General features: G+C 38.6%; 1 protein-coding gene across 1 annotated transcript; it reads right to left on the bottom strand.

Moving 5' to 3' along the window:
* Nucleotides 1-786: 786 nt before the first annotated feature.
* Nucleotides 787-20287, bottom strand: VPS35 (vacuolar protein sorting 35 homolog (S. cerevisiae)). The gene is made up of 16 exons (XM_009579279.1): nt 20194-20287; nt 18626-18722; nt 17717-17840; nt 16065-16247; nt 15534-15747; nt 14707-14790; nt 14131-14240; nt 11036-11132; nt 10798-10946; nt 10072-10279; nt 9387-9542; nt 6455-6577; nt 5314-5493; nt 3873-4112; nt 3014-3157; nt 787-1687 (listed from the first exon to the last, which is right to left on the bottom strand). The coding sequence occupies exons 1-16, from the start codon at nt 20206-20208 to the stop codon at nt 1508-1510; spliced, it is 2304 nt and encodes a 767-aa protein (XP_009577574.1). The 5' UTR covers nt 20209-20287; the 3' UTR covers nt 787-1507.
* Between the last annotated feature and the right edge of the window lie 211 nt (nt 20288-20498).

Below are 20498 nucleotides of genomic sequence, written 5' to 3'. Positions count from 1 at the left end.
TTTACAACAAAACCATCAGCTTAATGGTTCTCTTAAGAGGAACGGCACGAACAGATACAGAGCAACATTAAGATTTTTGAATAGCATTAATTATACCACTGGGCAAGTAAAGCCATTAGATTATCTCCCCAATTCCTCCTCCCCTCCAAGCCAGACTTATACATCAGTAGATCAATGATCTAATTGTTGTCTACTCCATAACTCTTGTCTCCTAAGATCGCATTTGCCTTTTTCAGAAAACTGGTAGCACTAAATTATTGGGACACTCCACCAAGGTCTCATTTACTATCCAATCAAGCCAGGACAATTTTCCCAACAGTGGTCAACTCAAGGAGTAAGGAAGTTCAATCAGTTAGCTTTAGAACATTACATTTAGTAAAACAGACATTTCAAAGTGTTTAGCAACTGGCATTAACCTAAAGATTAGACCAGTCTTCACAGGAGTTGCCATTGGCAATTGCTCTACTGCTCGATTTCCTAAAGCTTTGTCATTTAATGGCCACTCGTCTCTAGCACAGACCTAGAATCCAGTAGCCTTCTCCACCACTCTCTCAAGATATGTCATAAAAGCACTCTGGAATGTGAACACACACCATCTCAGCATCATTTGGCAAAATACTGGTTTTGAACGATAAAATTCTACATTAGAAATGCTAGCAGCCTCTCAGCTTGTCCAGGGTAACTATGCCTTGATTTTTCTCTCCCTACAAGTTCCTTTGCTTTTATCAGAAGGTTCAACATTAGCATTGGCTTCAACAGTGGGCTCTGAAGAGACATGAAACAACAGGTGTTAATAGCAACTTTATTGTTTCACTGGTGCAAAATCATGATACTGAATAAACTTGTGTAATGCATTTTCCCCTAAATTTACAGTAATGAAGGTTATACATATCTATATAGATTGCAATTTCTCTATTTTTATACTATTTGGAACAAAATTATCTTGATAAATATGCCCTGTGCACAGTACTGGCCCTCACCGAATGTCACAGAGCCTTAATATGCAAAATATAACTTCTGTTTTTGAACATGGTACTTTAAAACTCTCCAAACATGCATTAATATATTCTAGTTTTTAGGGAAAAATATTACACTTAGTCTTAACTTGCATTAAAAGAAAAGCACAAGCAGAATCTGACATACAATAATCCAAAAATCTGATGCTCTGTAAGGATCAGACACAGTTTCAGATGACAGTCACTGCCAGTTTAGAACTCTAGTGCTACAGAAGCAACAGTGAACAGACAGAAGAGAAATCAGAACCGGAAGAGCCCTACCATGTCACGTGGATTTCAAAGAAAGTTTCAGCCATGCTAACTGATGAAACCTGTAGTTGCTGGTCCAACATTTCAAATTTGTTAGAGCACTCAACACAAGTGTTTGAAGTGCCAGACTGAACGCATGAATGTTAATTTAACTTGACATTTCTGAAAGGCACAACCTATGAATCTATCTTAAAAAAAAACCATACGGTATGTAAATGAAAAGAAGTACAGTGTGTATCTCCCTAAAGAACAAGACCTTCATAAATTGGCCCCTCAGATTCTGGTGATTCTCTCCTCAGACGCAAGTGCTCCAGTGTGTTGTGAAAGTGTTTGTTAATTTGTTCTGTTTCTTCAGTAGACTCAAGGTTTGGGAGATCTTCTCTTATCTTCTGTATAAGCTGATTCAAAACCTGAATTGTCACCTACAGGAGAATGTAAACAGAACAGAAGTCATCAACAATACCTCTGTATAAGTGCATAGACATTAGTTTTACCAATAGTTTAGAGACAAGTTTGTTATTTGGTCAGTTCTTGATGATGTTGATGATGATGATGTTGATAAGACTGTATGCAGACAAACTGTTGGAGACTGCCTTCTCTTGCTCCTCATAGGACCATTCTGATTTCAGAGTTTTCTGGAAATTCCCCCATCCCAGCAAATGTGAAGAACTTCTGAAGTCACTAACCTGATAGCTTTGTAACTTTTACCACAGCATTTCTCTCCAGTTTATTCAACACAAATTTAAAAAGTTTTAAACAAGTAAAGCACATAATCAGATTGTCTATGCATTCTAACATAATCTGTTTCTTGTAGAAGTCAGTGAGAATGGTAATACCAGATTTATTCTTAGTGACCAAGTCATTACCTAGGAAAGTACAGCTACCTATGGTGTTAAGTCCAGCACTACACAGAACACCACAGCACAAAATGCACTGCAGACCACCACTGTATCCAGAGACTATTTTTACATCTGCCAAGTGCTTTGAAATTCAAATTTTTATTTTCATCTCCATCAGATACAGTATCTTCTATTTTAGAGCACTACTATAGCAGGAAGCCAGTTCAGTTGCTGGAAAATTAGCAAATCCCCAAAATCTCTTTAGAAATTCTCTCAGAACTACAGGGTATTCATTAACATCTGCTCTTGATTAAATGATGACATCAGATGGGATGCTGATCTCTACTTGACCAAGCAGCTTTTTCAAACTGCTTAAGTTTACTAGTTATCTGCTAACAAAAAATGTATGAGGTAATTATGTCAAGATTTCAGATGCAGAATTTAAGCTAGTACATGAGACATCATATCTATTTCTTGAAATTAAAGCTTACACCAACCATTTGTGGCACACTCAGCAGTGACCTTGAACAGCTGTAAGAATTTTCTTTCCCTGATGTACATACTAAGTTAGGTACCTCTAAAGTTAAATGAGAAAGTACTAGGATTCTAAGTCCTAGTAAGTTTTGATCTAATAAATATTTCAGGTATCCAAGTCTCACAATATTTAAGTTCATAACTAAACTGCAAATGTTTGGTGTTTTTCCCCATGTAAGAAGAATGAAGTTTTATCCAAAATTTTACTAGCGTATGAAGAATTGACTACTCTGTTGTTATTACCAGAACTTGTGCCTCTCGTGAGAGGCTACAGAGCAAGTTGAAGAGACATGATTTGGGGTATAAGTGTGAATGAAGAGCTTAAAGAAATGCTTTTTAAAAAATACACAATAGAGAGAATGCATTTCCACTCACCGCCTCATTTTCCTTTTCATAAAAATAGATATATCTATTCAGAATTTCTATGAAAAGTTGGACTTGCAGAGAAGGGTCCATGCACTGATTTGCTATCTTCAGAGCCTTCTTTAGGCATTCCATCACTCTTTTTCCTCCATGAAGCTAGAAAGAAAAAGAAGCAAAAAGAAACAAAAGAACCTTAGAGAGCTCCAGTATCTCTTCTCTTGGCACGTATATGGCATTTCCTGGTGGTCTACCACAGAAACACAAAACTACAAGAACTCTGCAGAACAAGCTGTCATTGAAAGCTTACCTTGCCTGACTGCCACCAATTTTAAGTTTTGTTAAATCAGGTAATAACATGAACAGTTGTTGAAAGCCTTCAGTTATGAGATCAATAAACTCGATTTTGTAATATGTACACTAATGCATACTTTGACAAAGATTTCAAACACTGCTTTTTATAATTACACAGCTTATGTGACAAGCCCTGAAGAACACACAATTTTTTTTTTTTTTTTTACCTTTAACTTCAACAACTTGTATCTTTAATTTGGAAGTTTACTAGTTCAGTGCAAACACAGCTACTATAATAAACACATGCAAAATGCAGACTGTACTTTCACAGCCAGTCTTAAACTACTTGACACTCAAAAGCTTGCATGGTACTTCCACCCTTAAATTTGAGTTTTCTCCATTTTTGTATTTATGCAGCTTACACTGCAGTGAGATTTAGAAGCTTCATATATTAGAATACATTCCAACCAAATCTACATCACTAAGTGATATATCTACTTTAGCAGTAAGTGCCTTCAGATGAAAGGCAGAACTATATTATTGAGGTAGTATGTGTTATGTGCTGTCACTTTATTCTTACCTCCTCTCCATTCTTGTCAGTATTTCGGCCAGACCAAAACAGATGGGCACAAGTGCTCACAGCCCGGCATTGGTCTGGCTTCTTAAGGAGCTTAGAGGCTGCCAGCGCACACTGAGTCCTCAAAGGCTCGTGGTTCTCCTCACTGAAGCACTTCATCCTCTCAAATGTCCCAATTATCAAGGTGATTGCAGCCAGCTGTGCTTTTGAATCACTGATTTCATCTTCATACAGAGAGAAGGCCTAGTCAAGGGATAAAGAAAGACTCTTAATCAGTGCTTTAGGACACATCAGAAAAAACCCAAATCACACCTGCCAGTGACAATAGCAGGAAAGTGTCCAGTTTATATTTGTTAAAAGCTTCAGGCAGGAAAAAAGATCTTTCATTGAGAGTGTCAAAATCAAGTTAAAACCACAGACTGGAAATAACTCTTGCAAGAAATACTTCTTACTCAAGTGGTCATAGTAAACAAATGTGATCCTACATATAATCTGAAGATTTGAGTTTTTTCCTCATTTCAAGCATCTGTTCAAATACGGAACTTCAGTAGCAGAAATAGTCCCTGAAGAGGATTTGGTTCTTTGAAACACACAAAACAGTAGAGCAGAAGTTGAGTGGCAGGTCAGTGACCACAGAGTAGGTAAGAAAAGCGTTTGCACTGCCGCTATGTGGATGAAGAGCCTTGAGAGAACACACAAGACTAAAAATCTTGAACCATATCTCTAATAGAAGGTACATAATTGTCATGCTGCTCTCATCTTCAGAATTGTGCTACAATGGCAACTGATACAAGACTGAGGAAAGGCTGAGGTTATCAGCAACTTAGTTTAAGAATGTGCATTAGTAGCAGTATTAGAGGAAAGATTAGGACAAAGCTTGCAATGTGGATAACATTAAATACATTGGTTCTTTATCTGATGGCAAGGATGGGAAGGTTTTTTCAACAAGTAAGGCTTAAGACCAAGTAACAGGCTTAAGTAATTTTCAGAGTAGTTTATAATAGGTTTCAATACAAGCATTTTAATTAGCAAAGCCCAGCATGGCAGTTGTGAACACTCCAAATTTTAGAGAACTTCCAAAGAGTGCATGTGGTCAGGGCAATACCAGCTAGATAACAGGAGCTGGGAGACAGTCTTAGCAGCAGTGAAGGAGCATTTTACGTTGAGAAAGCTATACTCCTCCAGTGAACCAACTATGCGAGTAGGAGGCAGCATTGCAACATACCACATGTTGTCAGACTGAGTATTCAAATCAGTAGCAATGGAGCTTAATTCCACAGCAGCCTGGGAAGCAAGAATGAAGATGAGGAGTTTCTACCTAGTAGCATCAGCTGTCAATCATTTCAGATGTTTTAATCACACTGGATGGTTCAATGTTCAGGAAACCTACCCAAGCCAAATTTAAGGTAGCACAGGATAGTGACAGTAATAGTTGGACACTCACCTGGGACATGAATTCATAGGCCACAGTTTCATGATTCTCAAAGCCAATCTCTCCTGCAGCCAGTGCTCCTTGTAGGAAGAGACGGAGAGGCAGCTCCGCCAGTTCTGCTTTGATCAGAGCACTGATGGTCTGATGAGCAAACGAGAAGATCTTCTGGCACTTCTTTTCCCATTTGTCATCCTAGGGAAGTGAAACAAGTCAGAGCTTGAACAAGACTATTGATATAAGGAAAAGAGAATCTAAGTTGTGCTAAGATCTGTAAAGTGTTCCAGTGTGTTGTCTGCTGCATGTCACTCCAGCCATTTATTTACTGAAGTAGTAGTGAGTGCCCTAGCAGTACTGTGTTGACCTCAGTGGGTCTTCACAAAGTATTTCTTCCATTTACAAAAAGTTCACACCCATTTTTCCTACCAGCTCATAGAAACCTTCCTCAGAAGTCTACACTGAATTACAGTTACCACAGCTATGCTTAGAACGTAACTGAGCAGAAGCCTAATTAGCTAAGTGGAGAAAAATTCTATTCAGTCTGGAGCATCAGAAGTGGAGAAGAGAATTTTAAAACATTCATTTTGAGAAGTGTTTTAACAAACAGCATTTTAACTTATTTCCCCACAATATATCCTCCACAATAAAGGAAAATACATATTTAAGCTATCTCAATCAGAATGCATTAAAGGGCCAAAATGGATCAATGATTGTTTTAGTGTGCACTTCTGCAACTACCATATAAGTTAACCTACAAAGAAGCACTTGCTTTTAGAAACATTAGAATAGTATAGCTACAGATTTAGAAGTTGATGAATTTCAATATCCAGATTTAAATCAGTTTCATGCCATCACTTGCAGTGTCGTTCTCTGGTCTCCATATAAAAAACACATAATCAGTCACCTTCACGAATAAACACAACTAGCCAATTTCTGCTTCATCCTTCCTCAAGTGCTGGGTAATTTAATATGAATTGATAAAAATCCTCCTTAAATTGGAAAGCATTCACACCTTAAGTAAAAATCTGCCTCGAGCCAAAAAAAAAAACCCTAGCATTCTGTATCAAATCTTAGCATACTGTAGCCAGACAAAATGCATTTTTAAAGAAAGCCAAAAAGAAGCAAGTATACAAGAGTTACCTAGAGGTCAACCTACCACTTTGGAGTTCTCTTTGTAGCGAAAAGCAAGCTGGTACGCAGCAAAGACCAATGGTGGCAGTGTAAAACGAATACGTTGGTTCCCACCTGCACCAAAGTGTTTCCGGGCAGTGTTTAGGATCTAAAACAGAAGCACTGTAAGTTTAGAGAATTCTTGAAGGAGGCGTGTTATTTGCATCTATAACTTAATCTGCACGCTATGGAACAAAAGCATCAGAAAGACATAGTGTTAGCATCAGATCAACTACAGTATTTTGGGGACGCTACACACAAGTTGCTTTCCTTGAATTAAATTTGTGCATTCTCAGTAGCTTTTTATGTGGTATCTGCCCAAACTTTTCCTACAGCTGCTTAATAAGTGTTGGGCAACGCTTGTTGTACTGTATTAACTGCAGATACATTTTGGATTATGCAGTGAGATAGAAGTTGCCTGAGCTTGCATTTAACGACATCAGATATATTCTGTCCTCAACTCAATGGAAGCTACAAAAAGGACTATTCTTTCTTACAGTAGCCTGTAAGAAAGTAAAAGAAAGAAACCAAGTTTCATGAAACTAAACATGCAAGTCAATAAGGCTTCTCACACTGAGAGAAAGACTATAGTGCCACATTCCGGTAGCCACACCTGCAACTTTTAACGTTTTTCCCTGTTTTTAGTTTTTCGTTATGCTCATTAATGACAGCTTCTTTTATTGCCTTTCTCAGTTTTGAGCACAAGCTGCACACAACATGAACATGATACTTTTCTGCCTATGACCCTTGTTCTAAACCTGTGGAGAGGGACTAAGGAGCTCTACTTGTTTGCAGTGTTAGCTTCTCCCCTTCCCCTTATTTTAGGATTATTTCTATCTATCGATATAATTAGTCATGTATTCTCATATCCAGAATTCTCAGGAATAGCAAGAACTCCAGGTATCAGAAAAGAAATTAATCAATCTGTTCCAAGCAAGCTAAACATTACATTACATTTGTTGTTTGTAATAACCTGACTCCCTTTCAAAGAGGGCAAAACTCAGACATGCCATATTTTACACTAAAACTTCTGAAACGAAATTTCAGAAAATTTCTACTGGACATCAGAGTTAAAAAGTGGGGTTTTTTTGTTTGCCAGAACAAAGATGTCTAGTTACTACAGCCAGGTATTACCTTGCTTTCTGGTCATTGCAGTCCCATTACTACTTTGAAACAAGCACTAAAAGTGAAGCTCAGTGTCCAACCCTACATACATTTTTAGATTACATCTAGAATTCATATAAGTAACTTGAATAAATATAAATCTGTCATCACCCACTGTATTAGCGACTTTGGCTTGTAATGCACTAAGGTGTTTCAATTTGCATTTCAGATCTCTTCCATACAAAATGCATAATTTAAAGTGAGATACTGTGAAAGAACTGTGAAAATCCCATAGTCTAAGATTTTTCCTACTGTTCCTGTAATGTAGGAAAATTTGATACAAGCATTCATGATGCTCATCAAGAAGCCATTAAGCATTTTTACTAAAAGGTGTTAAGTAGCTTACAGAATTCTATCCAAAAGGTAATTCGACTAGTCCTATGATGGCATTTAAAGGCGATCAATCTGATTAAAGCTAAATATTGCTAGATGAGAAAGAAGACAGCCTGACATTCAGAAGCTTTGCAAAAACATCTTCAACATCTCTAGCTATGCAAAGTCTTTTGGGGTAAAAATAAATCAACTCCCTTAGTGCCAGCATCCCTTTGAAGGACGCAAAAAAGCCACCATAGTTATCTGGCTTTTCCTATGGTACTTGCTAGCCGTAATCAACCCATATAGTTCTTGAAATGAATGAGGACCTGGTTGACCTTCCTGCCTTATTCCAGCAATATTCAGAAATAATGCAGTCAATGAAGAGCAGGTCCTGAAACACAACTGTCTCCAATCCTTGTACAAGCCTTAAAGCTATGATTCTCCCCATATGTTGCAGCAAAGCTCTACGTTTCAAGCAAGAAATTTTTATACAATATTTTAAACCCAAGCTAAATGATGCCAGTAATGTTATGCACAGCTTCCACTGGATTATGTTGGTCTATTCTCCCTGTTTATACAATACGATATTGCTGCAACTTTAAAACAGAATCAGCAAACTGTATTTCAGGCACACTAACTTCACAGTAGTCCCTACTCAGGCCTGAGCTCTGATTAGAGCTAACTCTAGCTACTGCAATCTGTAACAGCATCCAACTTCAGCACATCTTCTGCCAACTTCTCCAATGGATTTTGCATAGACAGAATATCCCCGTCCCTCTGCCCCAACACACACTTCTCAATATAGGGAGATCATTTAAACTTGACATAAACTAAAGCCAGAAATAGCAGATTAACATCAGAGAGCTACATAAAGCTTTGCTGGATCAACTCAAATTCTTATGAGTAACATAATGTGTAAGTTTCAAGGCCATATCAAATCTGCTATTAAGGATGGATCAAGCAGAGAGGAAAAACATTTGTAACCACTAAGCAGCAGTATACTACATGCTATATGAAGACCATATACTTACACTAATTAAAATCCCTGAGGCCAAACATATTAGCTGTATTTTCTGAGCTTCGTTGTGTATTTTGATACCAAGAGAACGCAAACGGCACAGAGATCCAAATTTCGCTTGCTGCTTTTTATGATTATATGAAGTTGTCAAAATGTTAATTAAGAGTTACCATAAACTAATATAGCTGCATCCAGACTGCCACCTCATAGGACGAAAAGTTCAAATCCACAAATGCTTTTAAGTCCTCACCAGCTTTTTCCAAATAAACAACATTTCATACTACCATTAAAGGTCTACTGAGTCTGTAGTGCCAGAGCAGTGATGCGCCAGCCGCCAGCTACACTAAATTCTTGTACAGTAAATAATGCAAGAACTGACAGTTCAGAGAGCATAAGCATTCAGAAGCACCAATAGCCATACCAGATACTGTTGGTCAGGGTCATCTGAACGCAAAAGATGAATAAATCTTCCCACAAGACTCTGCTCATCGGCAAAGTCCTCAGGGTCAGGATCTTCAGCAGGCTGATCCGGTTGATCCTGGATCAGCGTGGAGACCAAATTCATGATAGCATCAACCTGTTAAAGGCAATATAAGCTCTGTTTAAACCAGAGCAGTCTACAAGCATAAGTTGACAGCAACTGGGAACATCTTTACAGCCATTCATAGTGCTGACAAAGCACTAGGAAAGTCTACTAGCTGGTGATGCTTTAGGACATATTTGCCTGGCCCTGAAGAAGGGTCCTTCTTAGCGCAAGTGGGACAGCACAGCAGTACAGAGGAAATTCAGATTCCAAAAGTACTATCCAGCCTTCTTCATGTAATAGGCTTAGTTTTAAGGGGATTCAGGGTCTTTGTTCAAACCTAACAGAAACAGTCTCTAGGATGAGGTTAGGCAAGATGTGCAAAGATAAAATATTAAGAACATGGGTAGAAGAATTATCAAATGGGATAAAGCCTGTGCTACAACAATGGGGAGGTGGGGGCATGCAGGGGCATGAAGGCTAGGAAATGAAGCATGCCCTGCATGAAGTCACTTAGTATGTGTTTTCAAGTCTTCAAACAGTAGTTTAAGTACCTAGAATTTCAACTTAACTTATGTCATACCTGTTCTTGGGACACAATTTCTGTGTTATAATCCAATACATTGCTAAGCACGTAACAACTCATGCTCTTCCTGGACTCGTAATCAAAGTATTCAAAGAGTGGGTGAAAATGTTTTAGTTTCAGAACTGTCAGGATATTGTTGTAAGTGTCAACAGGGATTTTCAAAAGTCTAGTCAGCTCCTTTGAAACAGCACTGCTTGTTGCAATACTAAAAGAAAATACATGCAAAAACCACAATTAATCAATAGGTCACACATGTAGACAGATTTAAAGTCTGCCTCAATACCAATTCTGATGTGTACCACAACACCTAAGCAACTTGCTGCTACGGAGATAAAGTATCAAAACAAGTCATATCTTGCTCTTTAGGATGTACAGTGGAAACTGCACATATTAAGTTGCTGATAGCAGAAGCAGAGACTGTGGCTGCAAATTCAGCAAGAGGAGAACTCTAGAGTACTGTAAGGGATGAATAGATAATGACTACACACAGCTTGGCATACACATTGTGTAGCTGTACAGCTGCGCAGTAGGATTTATGCACAGGTGAGCAAGTCCTGGTTAGTCAGTAGTTTATCATGATCCTCTATAGCTTGGCCCAAAAGCAGTAATCTTGCACATCCAAAGCATGTCTCTGCTATCTTGCCAAATGTGGTAAAATGCAGAAGTCAAGATTTTAGAGTATTAATTGTCACTCTAGCGAAAATGCAAGAGACATTTACTTACTGTTCCAGATTAAGTTTATTGAATATTTCCACGGTTGTCTCCAACACCTTATCAACATAGTCAACACGGTCCGGGTAGCATTTCATAGCCAAGTTAATGAGAGAAACTTGCAAAGATACCACATCCTCTGAGGGCATGTCCTGGCGAGACTGAAATTTAAGACAGCACTGAGTTGATAAAAAAAGCACGTAACTGCAAAAAAAAACCCCAAAACTGCATGCAAGAATACCCAGCATACCTGTATAACAGTAGCAACCTGCTGTGAAAAGATGTCAAACAGTTTGATATCTGCTGGGATACCAGGTCCATCTTCACGATGTGCAAATAAAGCTAACCTGGGAACAGATAAAGGAAAGCAGCTTGGTCAGCATAGTTTTTCCACTCCTCAGATACAGGCCAGAAAGATACTGGCAGAAAAAGCAAATCCTTTAGGTATAATTTGCAAGCTCTATTACAAGCAAAAAGGAAATTAATGGAAGTCAGAAGCCTTAAGAGCAACTAAGCCTGGTAAAAAACAGTCCTGGAAAAGAGTGCTGACAGAGATGGCAAGATGAACAAACAGCAAGAAGGACGTTTCATAATCCAGGTTCTTCAGCTAGCAGCAAGTGTTCTGTTCTTTCCAGCAGAGAAAGAGGTATAGAGTAGGCTGATGGAAGAGCAAGTATCCTGCAACCATTCAGTGATATTACTGAAGTTAGACATCCAGTAGCGTTCTCTGCAAAACAGTCTCCAGAGAAAAAAAACAGAAGGAATATGCTGACTTAACTATGCTTTGTCTCCAAAGACAGACCAATATGTTTGGGACATCCACTGTTTGCAAAGAGCAAAATACAAAGTAAATTTGAAATGGAGAAGAACACTTTTTTGGGAAAAAAACAAAGCAAGAGATTGCTATCCAGCAAGCATCCGAAAGATGTTGTAGAGCTATGTCTATCTGTAACAGGAAAAAGTCATGCCAACCACCATTTCTGCAGAAATCAGATACAAGATAAGAAGAATCACTATAGGAAGGCTAGCACCTTACCAAAGCTGCAGCTTAAAAAGCTCAGCATTGCTGTCTTTGCTTTCTAATCGTTAAAGGATTATTCTATTCTGAATTAGAGAAAGACCTACAAAAATATTTAGGAAAAGGTACCTGATTAAAATTTTTTTGAGTTATTTCTTACAGGGTTTCTGAACTTTGATTCTGAATGAACTTTGGGTCTGAAACAAAGAGGCAGGTAAGAAAAGGCTGAGGTGCCCAAAAACTTCACTGCCAGGAAAAAACAGACATTGAACTACTCCTGTATTTCATTAGGGTGGTAACAAGCAGACTTTCTAAAGCTAGGAACAATCGCTGCCTTTTCTCAAAGGGACAAGGCAGCTTTTCTTGGCAACAGCTCAGAGGGTAAGGCCAGCATGCTACAAAGTATGATCAAGTTGCAGGCAGATGGCAGCATAATTAAAAGCTATGAATGGTTTAGTAAGGCAAGAAAGATCCCAAAACAGCAAGACTATTTGCAGAAAGATTCCTTTAACAGGAAAGCCCCATGGGAATAGGGACTAAAGCTTCACAAGCTTCCTCAGCAGTCACTGATGTTCAGTTTCAATTATCTCATGCCAGCTGAAATAAAGATGAGAAATGCCAACAGACACTACCTGTACGGGGCAGATTCACATCTTAACTACACAATACTGAAACGCATAACAATTGCTCTTACAACTCCAATCCAAACACAAGAGCAACATCTTCCCTACATGCATGGATTCCAAGAACAGATCCACTCATATCCTCCAACACTTGCAATAACATTAGAGTCAAAAGCACAAGTTGCCATAGTACAAAGAAGATAATCATCACACCGCCACCTTTCTACCCTTGTCCTATAGCCAAATGAGAAGGCTCTGGAAGACACTATTAGTGGCCCAACAAAACACAGTAGCAATAAGTCTAGGAGGGCAGCAGGTTCACTGCTAGTCAGTTGCTTCCTGTTGTTTATAACAATAAGAATAGAAAACTTATGTGGACATAATACCAAAGCTGTTTAAGTCCTCTAAGCAGACATGACAGCAAAAAGCTACATGAGGAAAGCCTTCTTGCAAGAATTACATTGCTACACACTAGTGTAAGAACCTAGCAAAAGATCCTGTGACCTCTGTTGAAAGTAGTCTCAAGACAGTCTCAGAAATTAGATTGTTATAGGCAATGCTTCTTGGGATTTTGGGTTTTTGTCAGTTGTGTTTTTTTTTTTTAAAGCTAACAAAATTATGGAAAATCTCAGCGACAGCAGCAAAGTGTAGGAAACCAATGAATTCCTGTGAACATCTCTGGTTGAAGGCAGAGCTGCTTCTCCGTCAGATGCACAAATACTGAAAGATACTCGAGTAAGACCGAAGTCCTGAACAAATAGATCTGATGTAACCTGGAAAAAAACAAACTACCGATTTGTTAAGTAAAAAATTCAAGATCCTAAGTTATACCAGTCACGCATAACATACATGCTCCATCTCCAGGCATTAGAGAAGATAAGAAACAAAGCCACAACAACCCTACTCATTGCTGAATGCCAGTGTGACTCAGGATGCCTACGGTAACTGAAGTCCATACATTGGTGTACGGACCAGATATACAAAAGTACATATGTTTGTGTGCAAATGCAAGGGCAAGGCTTTTTTGAGGCTTCAAAAAGCCACGTAAGTGCACTTCCTTTCTGCAATAAGACAGTACAGGTACTCACTGATAATCTGTGTTGTTTCAGGATACAAATCAAAACTTCAATTCCGATTTCTCCCCCATATCTGAACTCAGTGCAAGCAGTTTTAAGCAGTACCTCCACAGGAAAAACACTTTTGGGAGAACAGGCAGGAAGCTAGTGGTAAACTAAGAATTAAGAAGGTAGTTCTATTCCCTACTTGCTCTTTTCTGAAGAGGCATATGTTATGTTCTCTGATCAAAATTGCAAGGTAAAGTATCCTTGATATATGATGTAGCCATTAGGATCTTCAAGTTTTCAAGAGGTATCTATGACTGATAGGGCTTTCAAAGCAGAACACTGCTGCCACTTTAGTTCAGAAATTGGTTGATACTAAATGGTTTGTTTTCTGGCTTAATCTGTTTACAAGTTTTAATCAGTCCTTAAAGCAGGTTTCATTGGAAGCTGTAAAAACAGAGTCCAGAGAGCAGAAGCTATAGAAATAATATTCTTCACAGCCTTAATTACAGCTGATAGAAAGACACAGTGAAGTTAAGTGATATCAAAAATTGAAAGCTTTCAAATACTACAAGAATTATCATCTGCTTGTGCACAACACAAATTTAACTTTGAGCCAATTTCCACCCCCTTGGTCACTCACCTGTCAATTAAAGCAATAATTATATTTTTCACATTCACATTTTGGTGCAGCTCAGCACAGGCTCTGAGAAATGGGTTCAGGGTTTGGAGGTGAAATTCATCTGGGAAAACCTGAAGTTTTAGATCAATAGTCATCAAGTTATAAACTGAATTTGCCCATTGTTACAAAGCAGTAAAATGCAACAGAGTAATTCTAAAGCAGACAGCCACATAGTAAATATGGTCTGGCCTACAAATGCTTTAGGGTTCCCCAAGCTGACCCTGACTGGGTAAATGCATGAAGCAAGAGATGAAAGACAAATGGGTAACTTGAGAGCCCTGCTATCTATTACAGTTCACACTGCAAGCACTGCTGCTCAGATGCTTACAAGCTTCTGCAACAGAAGGAGCACAAAATGGATTCATCTCCACTCTGCCCATCTGGTAAAAAAAATATGGGACAAGCCACCATGTAAGAGTCCCAGTGATGAAGTTTTCCAGTTCATGAGGAAGAGGTGAAAGTAGCCTGAATCTGACTAAAGGTATAGGAGTAAGTTTCCCTGTGTCCCATCACTGCAACTGAATTTAAGCAGGTTACCTGTATGATGCACTCCATGAGGTACTCTTGAGCTAAAGCATCTCTACAGTTTACAACTTGCTCCAATATTCCAGGCAGAACAATCTGGAATAGGAAAAGAAGTCTTGCAGTGATTTTACAATTACTTTTGAAATTTATATTCACACATATGCATTTAATCCAAGCAGAGCAGTATTTCTAACATTTCCCAGCTTATTCTTCTACATAAAGGCTTTCTGATAAAAAGTCCCAGTTTTCAGCAGTTCCATCCTTCAGAGAAAAAAATCTACCCGTCTCAGACATCTGTCCTTTTCATACATTATACAACCTGCAAGCTTTGATTAATAAGTCAGTGCTACTAGCTTTGCTGGCACATACCACTACTCAGGGTCTCAGCTCAAAATTGTTTTCAGCAGCTATATGGTAGAATTTACAGGGGACAGACTTCTAAATATTTGCTTGATTATCATTTCATGCAATAACAGTTCTCTTGAATGCTTTGGGAAGCATAGATTCATTTAACTTGTAAAGTCTGTCCCAGAACACATCCCTTAAACCAACTCATTATTCTATAAGTAAAACGGGAATTGGGAAGGAAAGTTTTAAAATTTCTTGTCAACATCACATAAAAGCTTATAGGAAAAATGCACGAGTCGTCCTTAGCCTCACAACACATCATACAGCTTCATTAGCATTCAGAACTTTTCCTCAGGTGAAGAGTTCGAGAAGCACCAGGATTATTGAACTTTTAGTATAGCTATAACACTTCAAGATGCTGATCTGAAAGTCCAAACTGGTTTCATTTGGAAAAAGTAACAGAAGACAGAAAGGATGGACAGACATCCCACCTGCTTATATCGTTCCACGTTAACACCTTCCAACTGACTGAGGCGAACCAGGTTTGTTCCTACTAGGATTCTCAGTTCCTGCCTTTCTCGCTCCCTTTTCTCTCTGTCCCGACTATGGCCCTGGTGTTGCATTCGCACCCAAAGTTTGTTCATCTCAGCAAAGTTCAGCAGCACAAAATCCATCGAATCACTGATGTCTCCAGTGGTTTCTTCACTGCAATTGAGAACAGGTTAGGAACAGGAAAAGGAGGTATTCATCCTTCCATCCACTGGTGAACATCCAATTTTTATAAGAAGGTAGGAGGGTGAGGAAGTGTGTGGTGGGATATCTGGGTTCGTAAGAAAGGTTCATATCCTCAGTTGTGAGAAACTTTAGTTCTGGAAGGGAATTCTTAGTGGACAAAACACCTGTCAAGTCTATAGCGTTCTAACATATCTATTTCTCCCAAATCTGAAGAAAGTCATACGGAAAATTTAAATATGTTCTGTTACAAATAGTAATTTTTTCAAGTTATAGCCCATCTTTCTTACTCTGCTTGCTCGCCTTCATCTGGTAAGATATTCCTGGTACACTGCAGGAGATAGTTTCTAAGAAAAAGGCCTCTAAGAGGATGCTGTACTCCACGGCACATCTCCACCAGGTCTTTCAAAATATCTTTCCTGGACTGTGGAAATGACTTGACATAGACAACACCTACTGTTATCAGGAGGTACCTGCAAAAGGCACAGAATCAAACAATAAATTGTAAAGTAACAATATCACACTTAAAGGCAACAGTTCTGTTCTTCCATTCTGGCAGTATTACCAAAGTACAAAAAGCAATAAAATATCATCTAGGTCCCATAATTTTGGATATTTAACTAGCTTTCAACTCCTATTCTCCTTTGCTATAGAGCATGGCAAGTCTGAACAGCCACTTGACCTCATTACAATGCTTTGTACATTGAATGTGTAAATGCTTAGCACGCATCAAGTTCTAAATGCTCTCAGACTAGCTTGTCTATACTTCCAGCACCCCACTAAGCTGGAAAACAGCTCTGGCACATATAGATAAGGAACCTATTATGGTGAAGCCGTTAAGCCTCTTTCACACTGTAGTATAGCAGGATAGGTGTTATGCTCTTCGGAAATCCTCAGGCCTGTACTCATTCCTTCAGCATCTCTCTATTAAGCAACAGGTAGAAGATGCAAAGGACTGGTGCTCCAGTATACTTGGACTCTCCTTCAGCTTAAGAGAAAAAATGTAAGATGCTCAGAACCTTCACATATTCGGTTTAGAGGCCTCAACCCTCTCTGCACACTTCTCTGCCTCACGCATGGATGTGCACAGAACCTCCATGAAAGCACCAGAAGTGTTCATGAGGGAGAAGTAGAGGCTACATCAAGCAGGCAGGAAGACAACTCAAATGGTTATGCAGAGGGGTAAAGACATTGTGGTAGTCATTAGCCAAACTCCAGAAACTGCATGACGATGCAGCCTGGTGTCTCCAAAGCCTCTTCCAGCATGAACATAAGGTCAGGAATTAAAAACTGCAGTACCAAGCAAAATCTGCGTCCTAAGTCTGAATAACTAGAAGATCTACTCCAGCCCAATGGTCACATATTTAAAAATAAGCCTTCCAGTATCATCTCTAGCATGCTAACACATAGCCAAAAAAAACATATTCAGAAACACAAAGCTTTTAAGAATTAAGTTACAGAAATTTGCAGCTTCCTTCTCACACTTTTTACTCTCTAAAGAGACAGATGATTACTAAGCATCTACTGTGTGTGAGGATCTAAAGACCTAGATCCTCAGGTACAAGTTCATTAACAGGTAACGGAAGAAGTTAATAAATGTGTAGTCAACCTCACTGATCAGAATGTAGTACTTGGTTAATCTTCCACTGACCAGCTCTTTACCCAAAAGCTAACTTTATTCCAGGATCAAAGTTCTTCCATCTTGGTCATGTGCAAAACCAACACATTGGCAGGAGGAACTGACCTTCTGCAGCTGCGCTCCTGGCCTAAATCTCAGAAGCTTCATAGCAATCCACTCTTAAGATACGCAGAAATACTATTCACCATTGCAAACTGAATTCTTGCTGTCAAGAATTATCTGTCATTATCTGAACTCAGAGTCTGACCACTATTCACCAGTTTTAAAAAAAAAAAACCCAAACAGTAACATATACACACTTACAGTCTTGGAATAATATTTCCAGCGTACTGTACTAGCTCATAAAGGTCTGCCACTTTCCTTCCTTTGGCAAATTCATCTGTCAGGTAGACTTCCAAGTAGTGTAGCTCATCAGAAATTGCCATGTCTTTTTCTCATAATTAAGGATTTTAAGTTAGAATGTCTACAGATTTAAATAGTAGTTTGCTCATTCACACCAAGGAGGAAAGATGGTGTACCAAATACAATCATGCCCAACTAGGTAGTACTTTTGAAACAATAATCACCATTAGGATAAATGTGCAAAATTAACCCCAAGCCTTCAACTACCATTTTTAGCATATTAGAAGAGGGGAAAAAAAAACCCTAAATCAAAATAGCGAGCAAATGAATGTGATTGAACAGAGTATCTAAAGTAAAGGCATACTACGTGTCACAGAAGAATATCATCCACACATGGAGAAAGTAGTATTTGAATATATACACATTCTATTCAAGTCTCATGAAAAGGCTCCCCTTCTTCAGATACCACAATATGCACAAGGAAATACATTGAGGCACTGACTTATGGTTAGAAGCTAAGATAATAACGAAGGGCAAAAAATAAGTTGGTTTTACAGATTTTGGGGTAGCATACTGTAAGCAGAGTTGTTTTACAGAGCTGATATTTTCATAGAACTAGACTCCTGAAACCTCCCAAAGGAAGATATGAAAGACATTAAAGACCTGCTTTATACCAAAGGGAAAAGATGAACTTACACAGTGAGCAAATAAGTGTATATTCTTCTACGATATATCCAGGTAACTAAATACCGAGGAGAAAAGTGCTAGTAAATATCTGAGACTGATGAGATGTCATTGTACCAAAAAAGCAGATGAACATTTCATTCTCAATTCAGCATTTCAGCTATTCGTTTCCTCTTCAAAGGATACAGAGCTCATAATAGCTCTTTGGCGATAACATAGAAGTCCGCAGCTCACCAAGCATGTTGGAAGCATGTTTCAGAGCATCCATGAGCTTGTTTTTGTCCTGTAGCGGAAGAAAGGGAGAATAGTCTGTAAGAAATAATACTAGGCAACAGCAGTATTTTAGAAAGCTACACTTTTAGCTTTTGAAAAAAGCATGCAAAGATTAAGTAAACATCAGGAAAGCAATAATTCTAATTAAATCAAGTGATTTAATATCTAGCTTGTACTACATTGCCCATCGTAATTAAGTGGAACATTATACCTGAAGGTGGTAAGCAGACGTTATCTGAAGACAGAGCTACAGTAATAAATTATAATACTAATGGTACAAAAAACTAAAAGAAAATTTTGCTTATGCAGAAACCTCCACCCACCACTCAGATTCTATCCAGCAAGCAAAGCAGAACGGATATGCCCCCCCCGGCAATCTGGTCTGTTGTTTTGCTCAGATCTCATGAAGAAACCTCTAGCAAACAGAGGATATGCACTGCCAGCAGACCACTGTTAGAATTAGATTCCTACTTCTCGCCCAAGAGCAACACCTTACTGAAAGCCACAGCTTATTAGCCTGCGTACAACTTAGACTTATGATGCATATAATCACCTGGCATCACAGGATACAAGACAAACTTCTAATCTACCACCTATACATACTTGTTCAACCCATCATAAGAAGCAGCATTACGTTTTGCAGGAGAATGGAAGGAATTGCTAGTGTATTGTCACTCAGTCACAGATAGCAGTGAAAAGCTCAGCTGCAGCTACTTCAAAGATTTCAAAAGCATTCCACAAAGTATAAAACTTGAAGAGGTGTTACCTTTCTTGCTCCTGTCATTTGGCTGCAAGCAAAGTTAGCTTGGCTAACCACGTGAAAATATATGAGAATATTTAAGTTTTCATTGCAACTTTAAGCAGTTTCTCCAAATAAAAATAGGCTTCTCAAACCCAAGAAAGCTACGCATTATATCATCTGCCTGCATTGGCTACAATTTCAAGATAAAGATCTTGGCACAACCCTAGCCAATGGTGTTTTCCAGTCACAGAAGAATTCATGCATCAGCCTACAATTAATCACTACAAAATTTACCCTATGCAGCAGGTAATTCATTATTAGCCTCACGGTCTGTGGTTCATGCCAAGAAAAGACTACATGGGAAAAACAAGAGTATATTGAACATAAGCAAGAATGGTTTCTCATCATATAGTTCCATATAAAAATGAATTTGAGCATAACCTTCTGATGTCAAATGGCAAGCTTAGTCTCAGTTTAGGTTTACTTAAATACAAGCACATAAATTATAAAGGTGCATCTTTATAATTTATCTTGTCAAATACTGGAGCAAAATCAGGAAGATACATTCAAAGAATACTCAAGGCTCACTCTCATTGAGTAGCTGCCTCATTTGCAAAGCCTCTGCCAGAAAGATACATAAAGGGTTAATTTTCTTCACAGCACTACAGATTAGTATTGATTTACTGTTTCACTCCTAGCAGACAAGAAGCTTAATTGCATTTTAAAGTCACATTCTTACCAAGCATCTCTTCATCTGAAAAGACTGCACCTTCACAGCCTGAATGGCTTCATCCAGGAGTTTTTCCTGTTCATCCTGAGGAGATTGCTGTGTTGTTGGCTGGAAGAAAACAAACAAACAAACTCTCTTTTTATGAAGCTGTTTATGACTTGAGTCAAACTGGGTTCCTGTAGTTTAGAACACAGTGCAAGTGACACTGCGGTGTGACCGCTTAAGAGTTGTCAGAAATAGCTTTGTGATATGCAAGGGAGAAAGTTCCCAGTACTCTGCAAAAACCTGAGGGCAGGGAGGAGATAGGTTATGGG

Source organism: Fulmarus glacialis, unplaced genomic scaffold, assembly GCF_000690835.1.
Source record: "Fulmarus glacialis isolate BGI_N327 unplaced genomic scaffold, ASM69083v1 scaffold16666, whole genome shotgun sequence".
Lineage (NCBI taxonomy): Eukaryota > Metazoa > Chordata > Aves > Procellariiformes > Procellariidae > Fulmarus > Fulmarus glacialis.
The sequence above is the reverse complement of the archived record's forward strand: the minus strand, read 5'-3'. Positions and strand labels throughout refer to the sequence as shown.

Coding starts and splice junctions, on each gene's coding strand:
- VPS35 (XM_009579279.1), bottom strand. Junction 6,578..9,386: donor ACCCTGACCAACAGTATCTG/GTATGGCTATTG, acceptor CTTCTGTTTTAG/ATCCTAAACACTGCCCGGAA. Junction 4,113..5,313: donor CCTATGAATTCATGTCCCAG/GTGAGTGTCCAA, acceptor TCCCTTGACTAG/GCCTTCTCTCTGTATGAAGA.